Source organism: Falco cherrug, chromosome 4 (assembly GCF_023634085.1).
Source record: "Falco cherrug isolate bFalChe1 chromosome 4, bFalChe1.pri, whole genome shotgun sequence".
NCBI classification, from domain to species: domain Eukaryota; kingdom Metazoa; phylum Chordata; class Aves; order Falconiformes; family Falconidae; genus Falco; species Falco cherrug.
This window is the reverse complement of record NC_073700.1, coordinates 87,657,138-87,671,941: the sequence shown is the minus strand read 5'-3', so window position 1 is coordinate 87,671,941 and position 14,804 is coordinate 87,657,138. Positions and strand designations below refer to the sequence as shown.

The following is a 14,804-nucleotide window of genomic DNA, read 5'->3' as shown; positions in this document are numbered from 1 at the left end:
GCAATCTTGCGCATGAATGAATATATAATGTACTATGAATATGCAAGTACTGTACTATATGTTAACACGTACCCCCAAGTACGGTGGTGTGCATGTTACCAGGAGAGATCCCCCACGCACCCAGCGCTGCAATAAATCAATGTCGTCTTTCTGTACTGTCATTTGCTTTGGAGATTTTTCCTGGTTACGATTTATCGGTAACAAAACCACCCCAGTTACTTAGATAATACAAACTTCGGGGCCTGCGCCACCAGGAGCCTCGAGCCCACGCCCCATGAACTAGAACGCGACCACCCCCGCCAGATTCCTGACGAGGAGAGCCCCTCCCGCCGACCCAGCAGCCCCCGCCCCGCCCTTCATACGCGGCGCGCCCTCACTGGCTGCAGTCGCCCGCTGGCCCCACCTCTCCCCCTCTCCCCGCCCTCCGCCCGCCCCCAGCGTCCGCCGCCGCCAATCCCGAAGGGCGATGTGGCTGCTCGCCCTTGGGGCGGGGGCGGCAGCCCCGCCTCCCCCACTCCCCCGCCCCGCTGCCAGGGCGGCTGCGCCTGAGGTGCGTGGCGGCCGGCGGTTGGCGGCCCGCCGCCAGCCAATGGGCGTGAGGCACCTCAGAGCCGGCGCCCGATGTTATGGGGGGAGGCGGGCGCTCGCCCCTGGCTTTGGCCGCTCACCGCGGCGCCGCTTCGGAGGGACGCGCCAGGCGATTGGCGGCCGTGCCGCCCGCGTCGCGGGGAGGCAGCCAATGGGCGGGCGCGGCGTGCTGTGAGGGGCGCGGCGGGCCGGGCAGGGCCGGAGCGGAGCTGTGCAGTGCCGTGCCGTGCCGTGTTGCGCTGCGCTGCGCTGAGGAGCGGCGGGATGAGGCCGAGCGGGCTGTGGGTGCTTATGCTGCTCTTGGGCCTTGCCCAGGTCGCCCTGCTGGCGAGGGGTGCAGCGGCCGGCGAGGAGGAAGAGGGTGACGGAGGTGAGAGCGGGGGAGCGGGGGCTGCCTGCGGATGAGGGCTGGCGGGCCGTTCCGCGGGCCTCCGGGCCGAGTCGGCGGGGCGAGGCGTTCCCCCCCTCCCGTGCGGGCGCTGGTGGCTCGGAGAGCTGCTTGCTCCTCGTAACGGGCTAGCTGCCGCTTGGCTGCGCGGCGCCTTCGCCTCGCCTCCTCGGGGCTGAAAGCTGGCGATTAGCCATGTTGGCGAGTGCTGGCTTTGAAATTACCGGTGAATTTGCCATTTCGTTATTCGACGGAGCCCCCTTTTCCTGACCCCCTTAGCTCAAGGAATCTGTGCACCCTGTGTGTCTCAAACCGAGTGCCTGGGCTTCTCCCCAGAAGGAAAGCCGCCTGTTGCTAGTTTCTTGGTGGTTCTTCCCATTGTCTTTGAATTTCACTGATGCGTGTCTTCTCCTTTCCAAAATTAGCTGAGACAAAGCTGCTCGGACTTAAGTTTAGCAACTGTACGTAGGAGGCAGGCCTTTGAAAGTGCTGGGTTTTTTGTTTTAAGCGTCTTTCACGTGGATTTTGAGAAATCCTACACCTTTCATATTTCCTGCATTAACGCTGCTGTATGTTAAGTATTGGAGGGCGTTCAAGGAGGCTGGATTATGGATGACCTCCTGAACTCCTGTCCTGCAAATTCTTGCTTAGTGAACAGGCACTGGAACTTGAAGAAATGCATTTATGTCAAGGTACGTTATCTGTGTCACCAACTGCATAATGTGTAGGATACGGATTAAGAGATTTATTTTTTTAATAGGATATCGTATCTGCAATAAGGAGATACATATATTTCACCTTAGAATTAAAAAGAAATAGCTTCATGGGAAGATTTTGCATTATGTCTCTTTCTCTGCTTTTGTTTAGAACATTTGATTACTATCACTTTGTAGTCTGTGATGAAGCCTGGTCCTTATTTCCCCCGCTACCATCAGATGATGAAGTAACACCTGTGGTGTAACAGTGCAGCCTGAGTCCTTTGGCAGACAGCAGTAGCTCAGTTTCTCACAGCCAGGCTCTCATCAATATTTCCCATGTGTGCTGTGTTTCTCATCGTGTGAGTTCTTGGTATCAAAGATGCATAGTGATGGAAGTATTTCCTCCTGTGTGCGAGTTGAACACTAATCCTTTGCACAACTTGAATCGTTTTCCTATGTCTGTTGGGTATCTCAAATTTGTATATAAATTGTGAACCAGGCTTTACCAAGCCTTTGCTTTAAAAATACATGTAGTTAGGCATTTCCATTTTTGTCCTTGAAATGCAGACCTGTAATAAATTTACTTAGTAACAAAGAAGTAACCTTATGTAAATTGATTGTTCAGGGGATGAAGCCTGGTTTTGTCTGGATTTTTCTTGCACTGTATGGCTTTGGAAAAGAAATTTGACTAGGGCAGTGTGGCAAATACACTTGCAGCAGCAAAGATGCTTCAGTTTGGGTGCAGCTATTTTATTTTCATGAGCTGTGTTATGCAAATATTTATTAGCTACTTCTGCCTCTTCAGGTGTTACAGTTAAGCTCATTCTGTATCTGTTATTTTCAAACTGTAACTCAGTAACGTAGAGGAAAGTTTGTTGCTCTTTCATTAGAAAAAAGTGCGGATTCCTTCTCCCGTACTTGGTCAGGTCCTTGAAACAGGCCTTTCAGTCCCAACACTAAAGGGGATGTTAGAGGTAGCTAGGATAACCTTAGGTACTGGTGAAGCTGGAGACTGCAGAGGGCGAGTTTGTACTGTTAAGGACCAATCTATAGGTGTGGTTACCGTTTTTGTTTGGAAATTCATGCCCTCCTTAAGCCAGTTGGCAAAAGCTGGAGTCCTGCTGTTCCATGCTACTGTCCTGCCTCCACCTCCAAGGAGGAGGAAGTGGGTGTGTATAATATCCATGACAATGCGTCACTGTCAAGGAAGTTTTATGTTGGCAGGCTGTACAGACACTTGCAGGGAAAGATAAAAAAATATTTTGGTGATGGACGTTAGATCTAGTGGTAACATTTTCTATCTATGCAGGCTGTTTTTGGAGGTGGTGCTTTGTTCTCGGCTTCTTAAACCGTGAGCCTGTGCCACAGTAGCTGCAGTGGTCTTTTGTCTGTTGGGGGTGGGTAGTTAGCAATAGTAAGCCTGAATGAGAGCTGCAACCTGGTAGTGAGTTTCAGAGATGCGTGAGCAGAATTGGCCGGCTAGTTTTGTTCAAATTCCTTTGTGTCAGGAAAAATCAAGTCTGAAGTGATTTGCTTGGAAAAGCAATAGGCATTGCACAACTTGCGGGGAATTCAGGCACAGACCAACCATGAACACTTTGTGGTGAAACATAGCCCTCAAAACTGCTGGGTACAGCTTTGTAGTTACTTCTGTGAGCAGAAGTTTTGAATGCTGAAACCCCCTGAAAACTAGGCTTTTTCACCAGGACATTCATTCCTGTAGGTACGTGACTGCTGTAGATTCACTTCAAGGGTGTTCTGACAGTTCAGCCCTTTCACTGCAAGTGCTCAGAGGTAGCAACACAAGAGGCATTGTCCACTTGCAAACAGTGCTTTTAGCTGCTTCGTAGATCAGAAGAAATGGTAGTAGTTCTTGGAAGAAACTTAATCCAGGTGACTACTGTTGTGTGATAAATGACCTCCTGTGATCTCTTCCCCTCATCAGAAGCTTTAGTATTTTGGTGGTGTGTATAGTTGTGTTCTAATTAAGATAAATACATTTTCTCCAGGAGCACATATTGTTTTCTGAGAGCATATAAACTTATGTTTTTTAATACCTTCTTCTAACAGAAAAATAGGTATTGCAATTTAACAGCATAGTTTTGTCTATGGTGAGGTTATTCCTGTGGCTGCCTTTGGTCTTAAAATAGCAGGGTTTGGTTTTTTCATACCTGTATATTACATATTTATCATTATCAACTTTCACATTTTAGGTGATATCAGAGTAGTTTCAGAATTCTTGTCCTGAATAAATAACTTACATGTATGTGATTTACTGTCCTACTGCAGCAACTCCGATCAGCTTAGTCACAATTGAACAACAAACCTTAATTTTCTTATTTTTCTTTTCCCTAATCCTGGGACTCAGTGGTTGAAAGAGCCTTAGGTTCACAGTTTTCATTTGGGATGAGGTATTTTCATTACTTGCTCTGTGGCTTAACATTCCTTTAAAGTCATTCAAGAAGGTCTGCTTGCCTCCAATGACAGCAGTTTAAAAAAATGAAAGTTTAAAGGAACATGTGAGAGATCAAATATTAAAGAACCCATCTCAAATTCCAAGCCAACAAAGACTGAACCAGTTGAAATATCTTGGCTTCAGATTTCATGTGCGAACTTTGCTTCAGTAATTTAGCAAATGTCCTTTCTCCTTGAATGGCCTGTTCTGGACCAGTGGATTGGGCCTCCTTAAATAGAAGGCTTCCCGAAAAAATTCTTTGAAAGAAGTTCTCACTCCATTAATTTTTAGGAGAGTACTTGGTATCCACCAGGTGCACAGGAATGGATTTTCACAGGACTCCTGTGACAGTCACTTGTTTGCTTTTACACTCACTGTGCAGCCTCCTGCTGATCCAGAGCAGTGATGCTTCTGTGAGTGGAAAGCCTATCCAATGAATTGCAGGCCTGAAACGTTGCTGTAACTGAATGCAAGATACATTGAGGTGGTAGGGGTGGGATCGAGCAGTCAGGAACAGAAGCATAATTTTGAAGCACTGCCTCTAAACCATCTTGGTAGTAGTGAAATGATGGCATTTGAGTGAGTTTGTTTGATTAGACCTTCAAACAGGCAGAGCAGAGCATATCAGTTGTGGTGTTACAACTGTAATGAGTAAGGGTACAAGGGAAGCATTGGGGACAGATAACATCTACTTATTTGGTATGAGACACCTGATATTTTTCCAACCACAAGTTGCTGCACTTGAAGGACAGCTGTTTTGCTGCATGACGGAAGGCTTCTTTTTGAATTCAGGTATCATCCGTGTGCCCCTCTTGCCCGACAACACATGTCTCGCTTCCAACATTTCAACAAGATACCCAATGTACTTTGGTAACGGCCATGACATAGGTCTGTGTGCGTTAATTCTTGTTGTGTCCATTTTACTAGTTTGCCCTGAAGCGCAAAATACATTTTGACACTTCACTGAAATACTTATGCTGTTAGCTGGTGTAGAGTGGACAAAAATTAAATGGTCAAGCATCTGAGTCCAAGCTCTTTGCAAACTGAAGTAGCTGTCATTTTATATGGAGCAGGAACTAAATTGTGTTGATACTTTTTTAACCACAGAATATACTTACTAAATCTTTAACCTGCTAGTGTTGTTTTAATGTTAAACTTGACACAGTCTAATCCCTATTGCATTTTTACTTTTCCAGAATCTGTTACAGAAGAAGCTGATGATGGTGGTGATGATGATGATGATGAAGATGATGATGATGATGATGATTCTGTAGTTAAAGAAGAAAATGGTGTATTAGTCTTGAATGATGCAAACTTTGACACCTTTACTGCAGACAAGGACACTGTGCTGCTGGAGTTCTATGCACCATGGTGGGTTTGCAGCCTGTGGTACCTCCTTAGGTGCAGGATGTCAAGGCTGTCAGGGGCTTCTCTGACAGGACATGCTCCTAAAAAGTGAGCTTGGGTTAGGAGTAGCTGGCATGCAGGAGAAGCACTGGACTCTGCGGAGTCCAAGGTAGGAGACAGTTCTGGTGGTGTGGAGGTCCCCATTTCCCTGCCCCTGTACAGACAGACAACAGCGAGCTCTTTCTCCACAGATGTGGGTAATGCTGAGGGATCCCATGCCAAGAGAAGGACAGCCCAGGTTCAGTCCCTGCTCTGTGCCTCTTGGGGAAGGGAAATGGTCCCAGTGAGCTCCAGAAAAGTAATGCAGTGTGATCTGGCAGCCTGCTATTGTGTCCTTGTGCTGGCCCACTGATAACTTGCGCGTTTGCTCACCTAGATGGACGAAACTTCCCTAGTAGGGGAACTGCGAGAAGGTCTCCCTTGTCCAAGTTCAAATCTCTGTCCTTGCTGGAAGGGTGTGGTGTGAGTAGGGATATATAGCTCATTAGTATTAACAGTTTAAACAGTGCATTGTACATCTAACCAATTATGATAATTCTGCTGGCATATCAGTGTACACAGTAGCACTGGTGCATTTAGGGGAGCTACAATGGATTTACCTGCATATAACAGACAAAGGATCTAGGCCAGAATGTATCTTCTCTTGCATTCTTATGGACGAAAGTAATAGGGATGGTTATTGGGGGAAAACAAGAGTAGGATACATTTGCAGTCAAGTTGGTGAGTTAGTGTTGCAGCCAAAACCTTTTTGCTTTGTGGCTTAGTGATATAAAGCTGACTTGTTTCTCCTCTTTTAGTCTTTAAATAGAAGGGGGAATATGATCTTGCTTGAGGTGGAGTTGCATTTTAACTAGTACCACTCTTTTACAAAGAATCCCATCCCTGCTTGGCTGTAGATACTATTTCTGCAGCTGTAGTTTGCCTGTGTGAAAACTGAACAAGAAGCTGGATTTATTTGAACAGAAGGATGCGTGGTCATCACAGACTAAACACCACTGTTGTTTTTTTTCTTTTTCCTACTCCCCTTCCTGCCGGTTGAGAGGCTAAGGAGCACAGACTATCTGCTACATGCTACTTTCCCTCTCTTTTTTTTTTTTTTTTTTTCTGGTTTCGTCTTCAGCTTCATAAATTGTCATAGAGTGGTTTGGGTTGGAAGGGACCTTCAAGATCACCTAGTTCAAATCCCCCCTGCCCTGGGCAGGGACACCTCCCACCAGCCCAGGCTGCTCCCAGCCCCGTCCAGCCTGGCCTTGGGCACTGCCAGGGATGGGGCACCCACAGCTGCTCTGGGCAGCCTGTGCCAGTGCCTCGCCACCCTCATTTCTTCCTAATACCTGATCTAAATCCACCATCTTCCAGTTTAAAGCCATTCCCCCTTGTCCTGTCACTACACTCCCTTGTAAAAAGCCCCTCTCCAGGTTTCTTGTCAGCCCCTTTAGGTACTGGCAGGCTGCTATAAGGTCTCCCTGGAGCCTTCTCTTCCCCAGGCTGAACAACCCCAACTCTTAGCCTGTCTTCCCAGGAGAGGTGCTCCAGCCCTCTGGTCATCATTGTGGCCTCCTCTGGACTTGGTCCATGTCCTTGCCACGCTATATTCAGCTGTGTTTTATGCTGGTGTCCTCTGTTGTGGCAGCTTTTGCAGCTAGAGCCTGTGTTCTTCCCAAAGAGGTTTGGTGTGGCCAAAGAGAGAGCAGGTGGTGTTCTGCCCTGGTGGGTGTGATATTTCATTAGGCAACTTAAATACAGGTTCATTTTTCTCTTTAGTTCAATTTAGGGTGCTAGGTAGAGAAGATGAACCTAGAGTAGGGAGAAATTGAAGTCTGAGATTTTATTTGGAGGGTCAGGGAGGAAGAAGCATGGTACAAGGTTTGAGATTTTGTTGTAAAAGCAGCTGTTAATTACATTTTACAATGGCTTTATAAAGCATATATGGAAATGTCTGTCAAATGAAAAAATTACAAACCAAAAGTTGGTGTGGTGGTTTTGCATGGCAAAGTTTTGGTAGCAGGGAGGCTACCAGGGTGGGTGGCTCCAAGATGGATCTGCTTCTGGCCAAACAGTGGTAGTGCCTCTGTGATATTAAGGAGGAGGGAAAAATAAAAATCTGCCAGCAGGAGAGAGGAGTGAGACTACATGAGAGCAAAAGCCCTGCAGACACCAAGGTCAGTGAAGAAGGGGGAGGAGGTGTTCCAGGTGCTGGAGCAGAGATCCCACAGCAGCCCACCGTGAGGCAGGCTGTCCCCATCAGCCACTGGAGGTTAACGGTGGAGCAGGTACTTACTTGCAGCCTGTGGCGGTGGGTGCCCAAAGGAGTCTGTGGCCCATGGGAAGCCAGCACTGAAGCAGGTTTGCTGGCAGGACTTGTGACCCTCTGGCAGACCCACGCTGGAGCAGTCTGTTCCTGAAGGACTGCACCCCATGGAAGGGACTCGAGCAGTGTGTGAAGAACTGCAGCCCGTGGGAAGGACTCATGTTGGGGAAGTTCACAGAGGACTGTCTCCCAGTGGAGGGACCCTATGCTGGAGCAGGGGCAGAGTGTGAGGAGGAAGGGATGGCAGAAACAACATGTGATGAACTGACCATAACCCCCATTCCCTGTCCCCTTGTGCCCCCTTGGTGGGAGGAGGAATCGGGAATTATATTGAGCCTGGGAAGAAGAGCGGGGCGGTGAGAAGGTGTTTATTCTGATTTGAATGGTGATAAGTTACACTAATTTCCCCTAGTTGAGTCTGTTTTGCCCCTGACAGTAATTGCTGAGCCACCCCCCGCCCTTCCCTCAACCCATGAGCCTCCCATGGTGTTCCCCTTCCCCTGCCCAGCCGAGGCAGGGAGTGACGGAGTGGTTTTGCTGGGCACCTGGTGTTCAGCCAGGGGCAGACTACCACAGCTGGGTTTTGAACAAACAGCACATTAACTACAGTTACTCTCTATCCATGATCTGAAAACATAGCAAGACAAACATTTTTATATTGATTTTGTGAACATCTGCCAGAAGACATCCTGGAAATGCAGAGCAGCAAAACATTCCTGTGGATCTGTTTTTCATTTATGTATCTACTTTTGTCTTCCTCTGGCAGGTGTGGGCATTGCAAGCAGTTTGCTCCTGAATATGAAAAGATAGCCAAAACTCTGAAGGACAATGACCCTCCTATTCCAGTTGCCAAAGTAGATGCTACTGCAGCCACCTCACTAGCAAGTCGTTTTGACGTCAGTGGCTACCCGACCATCAAAATCCTGAAAAAAGGCCAACCTGTTGACTATGATGGTTCTCGGACAGAAGACGGTAAGCACCAGTCCTTTGCAATTCTCTGTAAAAAGAAAAAAAAAAAAAAAAACCCACCGAAGAGGTATATGGTCTTGCTTCTTTGTGTGACTGTTTTGAAGGACTTTGATCTGAATTACTTTATCTTAAGCAGAATAACACTGAAGACTGAAATTCTCAGTTGGCTGTGTGCTAGAAGAGAATCTTGTAGGTAGTGGGTAGTGCCGTTACTGATGGAAGGTTTCTAGAAATATGACTTGAAGAGGAGGTGGTCTCATGTTTGCTGAAGGATCAGCTAATAAACATCTGTTCTGTATACTGACTGTTTATAAAACCACTTGGTTTTTGCTTAATGAATATGTCCAACTTCAGTCAGAGCCGGGGGGAAAACTACCTCATCTGTCTGTTGAGATGGAATTCATGTGCTGTGGTGCTGCAAAGTACAGATCTGTGCTCTGCATAAGTAAGATGCTGTGTGGCATGGAAAGGAGACCTTGGCAATACCAACAATGAAGTAAAGCGTAAAGGAGCTTGATTAAGAAAGTGTTCTTGTGTAAGCTCAACATGTAAGCTTTGGTCCAAGACCATGCTTGTCACTCTTGAGTTTTAAATTCTTGATACAGACTCTTGCATTTGATATGCTACTGGTATGATAATGCAGACTTGCTGATTGGGCTGTTGAACTGTCTTTCAGCAATTGTGGCCAAAGTCAAGGAGGTATCTGACCCCAATTGGACCCCTCCACCAGAAGCTACCCTCGTATTGACCCAGGATAATTTTGATGACATTGTGAATGGTGCTGACATAATCCTGGTGGAATTCTATGCTCCATGGTAAGCAAGAAGACAGTCCCCTGTACTTCCTCAGCACAGCTGGCCTGAACATGCTTGGTGAACCTGTTTTATGTTGTTATGCCTCTTCTAAAGAGGCTTGCCTTGGTAGGTGTGTATAGCTCTGGTGTCCCTTGGTTCTAATCTGGGTCTAGGATTGCATTGAAGACTAGGCTGGATCTGTGTCTCAGCAAGGGGTGGTCTCCAAAATTTCATTGAAGATTCTCCTTGTTTATCTACTAATTTAGGAACATGTTGAGAGATCTGAAAACCAAAGGGATTTGGTCCTTAGTTTAAAAATGGCCTCTGAAATTCAAACTACTGATAGTAATGTGGGGCCAGCCATAGAGGCTAGCATCAGGTTGGAGAGACAAGTCTTCTAGACCGAAGACTTCTTCCCTAGTGAATAACCTCATTTTTACTTTCTCCATTCTGGAAGGTTAACCTTCTACTTCAGAGGTGGAAGGTACCTAGCAGGACTTATGGCTTGTAAAAACTGCCCTCCCCTCTCCTTCCCTAGGTGTGGACACTGCAAAAGGCTTGCTCCAGAATATGAGAAGGCTGCCCAGGAGCTCAGCAAGCGCACACCTCCTATTCCCCTAGCTAAAGTCGATGCCACTGCTGAAACTGAGCTTGCAAAGAAGTTTGATGTTACTGGCTACCCAACTCTGAAAATATTCCGCAAAGGCAAACCTTATGACTACAGTGGTCCACGGGAAAAATACGGTACTGCAACTTCTGTTTTTTTCTTATTTCCTGAGGGTTTGATCACATATGTACCTATAGGACTTGCAGACTCATTAATATCCTAGCAATGTTAGTTGGGAAAACCTGAAAGCCTGCTCTCCTGCCTATGTAGGGCAGCATTAAATTTGTCTCTAATCTTTGTAATGTCTTCTGGTGGTACTGTAAGCTCCTTTTTAATATAAGATAAATACACATGATGAAGCAGTGGCAGTACAACTAAATGGGCGGCATTTAATTGCTTTGGAATGTGCTCTAAGGGCTGGTAAAGTGCTCAATATTACATATCAATAAGAGGGAAGACTTGAGACTTCCAAGTCCAAGTAGAACTTCGGCTCATAGGGTCAGGAGACGGTGAAGGGTCTGGAATTTCCTTGAGGGTTTCTTGAAAAATCAGCTGATATCCATGGAACTAGTGCTTGGCCACCTCTTCTGAAATCAACCTGAAAGAAAGTATCCAGAACTGTAGCTTTAAAAGCTTGGACTGAGTTCTTGCTGACTTGGTCTTTAAGTTACTGCAGGAGGGCTGCACAGAAAGAAAGATGCTCATGGGAAATGTGGTATTAAGCAGTGTTGCAGAGGGAATGCCTGAACCTTTCAGTTCAGTAAATGTTCTGAGCAACTTTTTGGGGCTGGGTTTCTCTCACAGGTATTGTCGACTACATGATTGAACAGGCTGGTCCTCCATCCAAACAGATTCAGGCTACCAAGCAAGTACAGGAATTTCTGAGAGATGGGGATGATGTCATTATCATTGGTGTCTTTAGTGGAGAGAATGACAAAGCCTATCAGCTCTATCAGGAAGCAGGTAAAGAATGTTTTAAAATCATTAATGAAATTAATGTTTTGTTGAGATCCTGCCCAGGACTTTGGGCATGGTGAGATCCTTTGTTTCTGCTCTTCGTTCAGGGGGGAAGCTGGAGAGGAATAAGACTGAAGGGTGTTCTTCCACTTGTACTCAAGAAAAAAACCTCACACTAGATTTTGAGGCTATAATTAAAGTATCAGGCAGTTACAGGAGATACCTGTTGGTATCATGTCCCTAAAAACATGTAGATTAAAGAGGAGGGAAAACTCCTGGCTGAGGAATAAATCACAACTTCTTGGTTTAAAGCCTTGGTGGCTTTGTCTGCCATTGCTTGTTTTGTATGACAGTTCCAGAGGCTCAGCTTTGCCAAACTTGTTGGGGGGGGGGGGGGCGGGGGGCCTGGAAAAAGAATAATCATCCACCTCTGTATCAGTTTAGTTAGACCATTCCTGGCAACATTTGTTCTTAAAAACTGTTTTGACATTGTGCATTGACCATCCTGTTAATGATATTTACTACCACACGGAAGAGGTATAACAGTTAAGTGCTCAGCCCGTGTCTCACATGATCAAACCACTCACAGCAGCTCTTGGTTTCTGCCAGAGCCTTGAGAGCAGTGTGGGCAGTTCTTCTCCCCTGGCTCTGCCTGCTTCTGGGACTGCTGTCCTTTATAGTTGAATCAGGAGCTGATTTGGTTGTTCCACTATGGCAAGATACAGAACTGTTTCCCAGGCTGCCCCAGAGCCAATAGACTGACCAGATGACCTTGTGAGTTTCTTTCCAGCTCTACTTTCTGTTATTTGGGGAGAAGCCAGCAGTAGGAGACTGATAAACAAGTAGCTGTTTCACCACATGTTTGACAAGCTGTTAAAGGTTTTTGAATACATAGGCTACCTTATCAAGTAGATGGGTGGTTGAACAGCATTCAAATAGTGCTGCTTGAATTGTATGTATTTTAATGTGCTTCTCAGCCCTGGATGAGAGCTGTTCCACAAGACTATGCGTTGTTCTGTGTCTCATTGGGAATGGGAAGAGTTTCCTTGCAGTGCAGTCTTGAGATTTCAGTTGGAAACTGTTGGTTTGCTTCTTGATGACTTGCCTTCTCCCTAACCTTAATTTTTCAGCTAATGGTTTAAGAGAAGATTACAAGTTCCATCACACCTTCAGCAGTGAAATAGCAAAACTATTGAAAGCACCTTCAGGAAGACTAGTTGTTATGCAGCCAGAAAAATTTCAGTCAAAGCACGAGCCCAAGATGCATGTGTTGGATCTTAAAGTGAGTAGCTGATCCAAAGCTAGGAAGTTTGTGCATGGATTGAAGGTTCTCTTTCTTTGTACATATGAAGAGTTGGCATCGTCCTGTTGGAAGTACTCCACTAGATATTTGAGGCAACCTGTTTGTCCCCTGAAACTGTATGGCTTTGTTTAAGAACGCTTTATGAAATTAACCCAGAGGTTACATATTCAAATAATAATTGACCATTACAATACTCAGTTTAAGGGTAGAATAGTAAATTCTTTAATGCTCAAGGATGTGAAGACTATGGTGACAGCATTGTTTATAATATGCCCCTCTTATTTGTGCATGCATCAAGATCAATTTTCAGTACTGTGTAACAAAAATGCCACTTAAATCCATTTGTCTGAACTTTTTCCCTGATTTTGTTACACAGGACTCTACAGATGGCTTGGAGATTAAAGAGCACGTGCTAAAACATGCTTTGCCTCTAGTGGGTCATCGCAAGCCTTCCAATGATGCTAAAAGATACACCAAGCGTCCTCTAGTGGTTGTTTATTATTCTGTAGACTTCAGTTTTGACTATCGTGTTGGTAAGTTTGCCAAGACTGCTGTTGCTCTGCTTTGGAAGGAAGCAAGCAGTAATTAACTAGAAATTACTAATCCTGTTGTGTTCTTGTTTTTCAGCTACCCAGTACTGGAGAGGCAAAGTCCTAGAAGTGGCCAAAGACTTCCCTGAGTATGTGTTTGCTGTTTCTGATGAGGAAGATTATTCTTCTGAAATAAAAGATTTGGGCCTGCTTGAGAGTGGAGAGGATGTCAATGTTGCCATTCTGGATGAAGGTGGCAAGAAATACGCCATGGAGCCAGAAGAGTTTGACTCTGATGTACTCAGGCAATTTGTGCTGGCATTCAAAAAAGGTACAGTTTCTAAAATAGGGTTGTCTAAGCAGTTTGCTTTGTTTTTCCCCTTCCAAGAGCTTTTCCTGAGGCAATGGCTGCAAAAAAGTCTTACATGCAACCTTACAGTGTTCTGTGGGTTAAAGCTTTTGAACGTTGTTTGCTTTTTTATTTTCAATCTCTGTTCATTAAGTTTGCTTGGACTGTGCTGTGGCATCTAGCTGTATTCTAAAACTGAGCGTGTTTGGCAGGCCTAAAATGTTCTTGCAGCTTTGAAGAGTGAGCTGAACACTCACATTTGGGACTAATAATAAATCACTGTGTAATACGTTGTGGTTGAACAGCTATAAAAAGAGGGAGAAAGGTTCTAGGGGTTTGTGAAACAAATTGTTGCCTATATTTCATGAGGTCATTGTGCTAAAAGGTCACCAGCAAACTAGTCTTTCATGCGGAGGTAAGTTAATTTACCGACATAATGCTTTTCCCTGGTGGGAGGATGTACTTCTGGCCTTTCTTGGAGGGGGGAGATCATAAGGACTGCTCTTACTGTATTTTAACGGTGGTGTGTGTTTTACTTCCTTCTAGGAAAACTGAAGCCTATTGTGAAGTCCCAGCCGGTGCCAAAAAATAACAAAGGGCCTGTGAAAGTGGTAGTGGGTAAAACTTTTGATACCATAGTAATGGATCCAAAGAATGATGTTCTCATAGAGTTTTATGCCCCATGGTGTGGACACTGCAAGAAACTCGAACCAGTGTATACAGAGCTAGGCAAAAAATACAAGAATGAGAAAAATCTAATCATAGCCAAGATGGATGCTACTGCCAATGACGTGACGAGTGACCGCTACAAAGTGGAGGGATTCCCCACTATCTACTTTGCTCCAAGGGACAAGAAGAACAACCCTATTAAATTTGAAGGCGGGGACAGAGATTTAGAGCATTTGAGCAAATTTATAGAGGAGCATGCAACAAAACTCTCCAGAACAAAAGAAGAGCTTTAGATAAGATGGGGGTGGTGAAGAAAAATTGTTTTATGTTGTAGTTAAAAGCAAGTTACTGACAAAACTTCAAGAGAGAAGAATTAAGCAGTTTGAGCAAGGAAATCATTGAGCAGTAAAGCAATTGCAGTATCTTTTTTTTATATGGCAGAAGAGTTTTTTTCTGGACAATGAACTTCTAATATGAATGTCTTACGTTAGCTATGGTTTTGATCTTTGGAGAAAAATACATCCTTTATTTTTTGTGACTATCTTGAGCTTGGTTATTTGACTCCTGTGTTTAAGATAAAAGATCTTACCAAAAAGAGAGAACCAGATCCCTCGGCCAAACAGATTTCTCTGTCTTGTTTGTTGATATGATTACTGGAGGGAGCAGTGTTTCGAGCCACTCTCTTCTGATATGTTTCTGTATACATATTCATGTAACTATTTCACTATATTCATCACTGAGGGTAAGAATGGAGGTTTTCTAAAGTGTGGACAAATTAT

The 14,804-nt window shown here is 45.1% G+C and overlaps 1 protein-coding gene and 1 long non-coding RNA gene across 2 annotated transcripts in view; one reads left to right on the top strand and one right to left on the bottom strand.

Moving 5' to 3' along the window:
• The window catches only part of LOC114017996 (uncharacterized), a 43,094-nt gene extending 42,800 nt beyond the window's left edge, over positions 1-294 (bottom strand). The window contains exon 1 of the long non-coding RNA XR_003563368.2: positions 73-294. This is a non-coding gene — a long non-coding RNA (uncharacterized LOC114017996). The remainder of the gene's footprint in view (positions 1-72) is intronic.
• Positions 295-774: 480 nt separating this feature from the next.
• PDIA4 (protein disulfide isomerase family A member 4) lies at positions 775-14,566 on the top strand. The gene is made up of 10 exons (XM_055708830.1): positions 775-958; positions 5,326-5,500; positions 8,614-8,819; positions 9,493-9,631; positions 10,149-10,354; positions 11,022-11,180; positions 12,305-12,456; positions 12,854-13,010; positions 13,105-13,338; positions 13,903-14,566. The coding sequence occupies exons 1-10, from the start codon at positions 853-855 to the stop codon at positions 14,316-14,318; spliced, it is 1,950 nt and encodes a 649-aa protein (XP_055564805.1). The 5' UTR covers positions 775-852; the 3' UTR covers positions 14,319-14,566.
• The last annotated feature ends 238 nt before the right edge of the window (positions 14,567-14,804 follow it).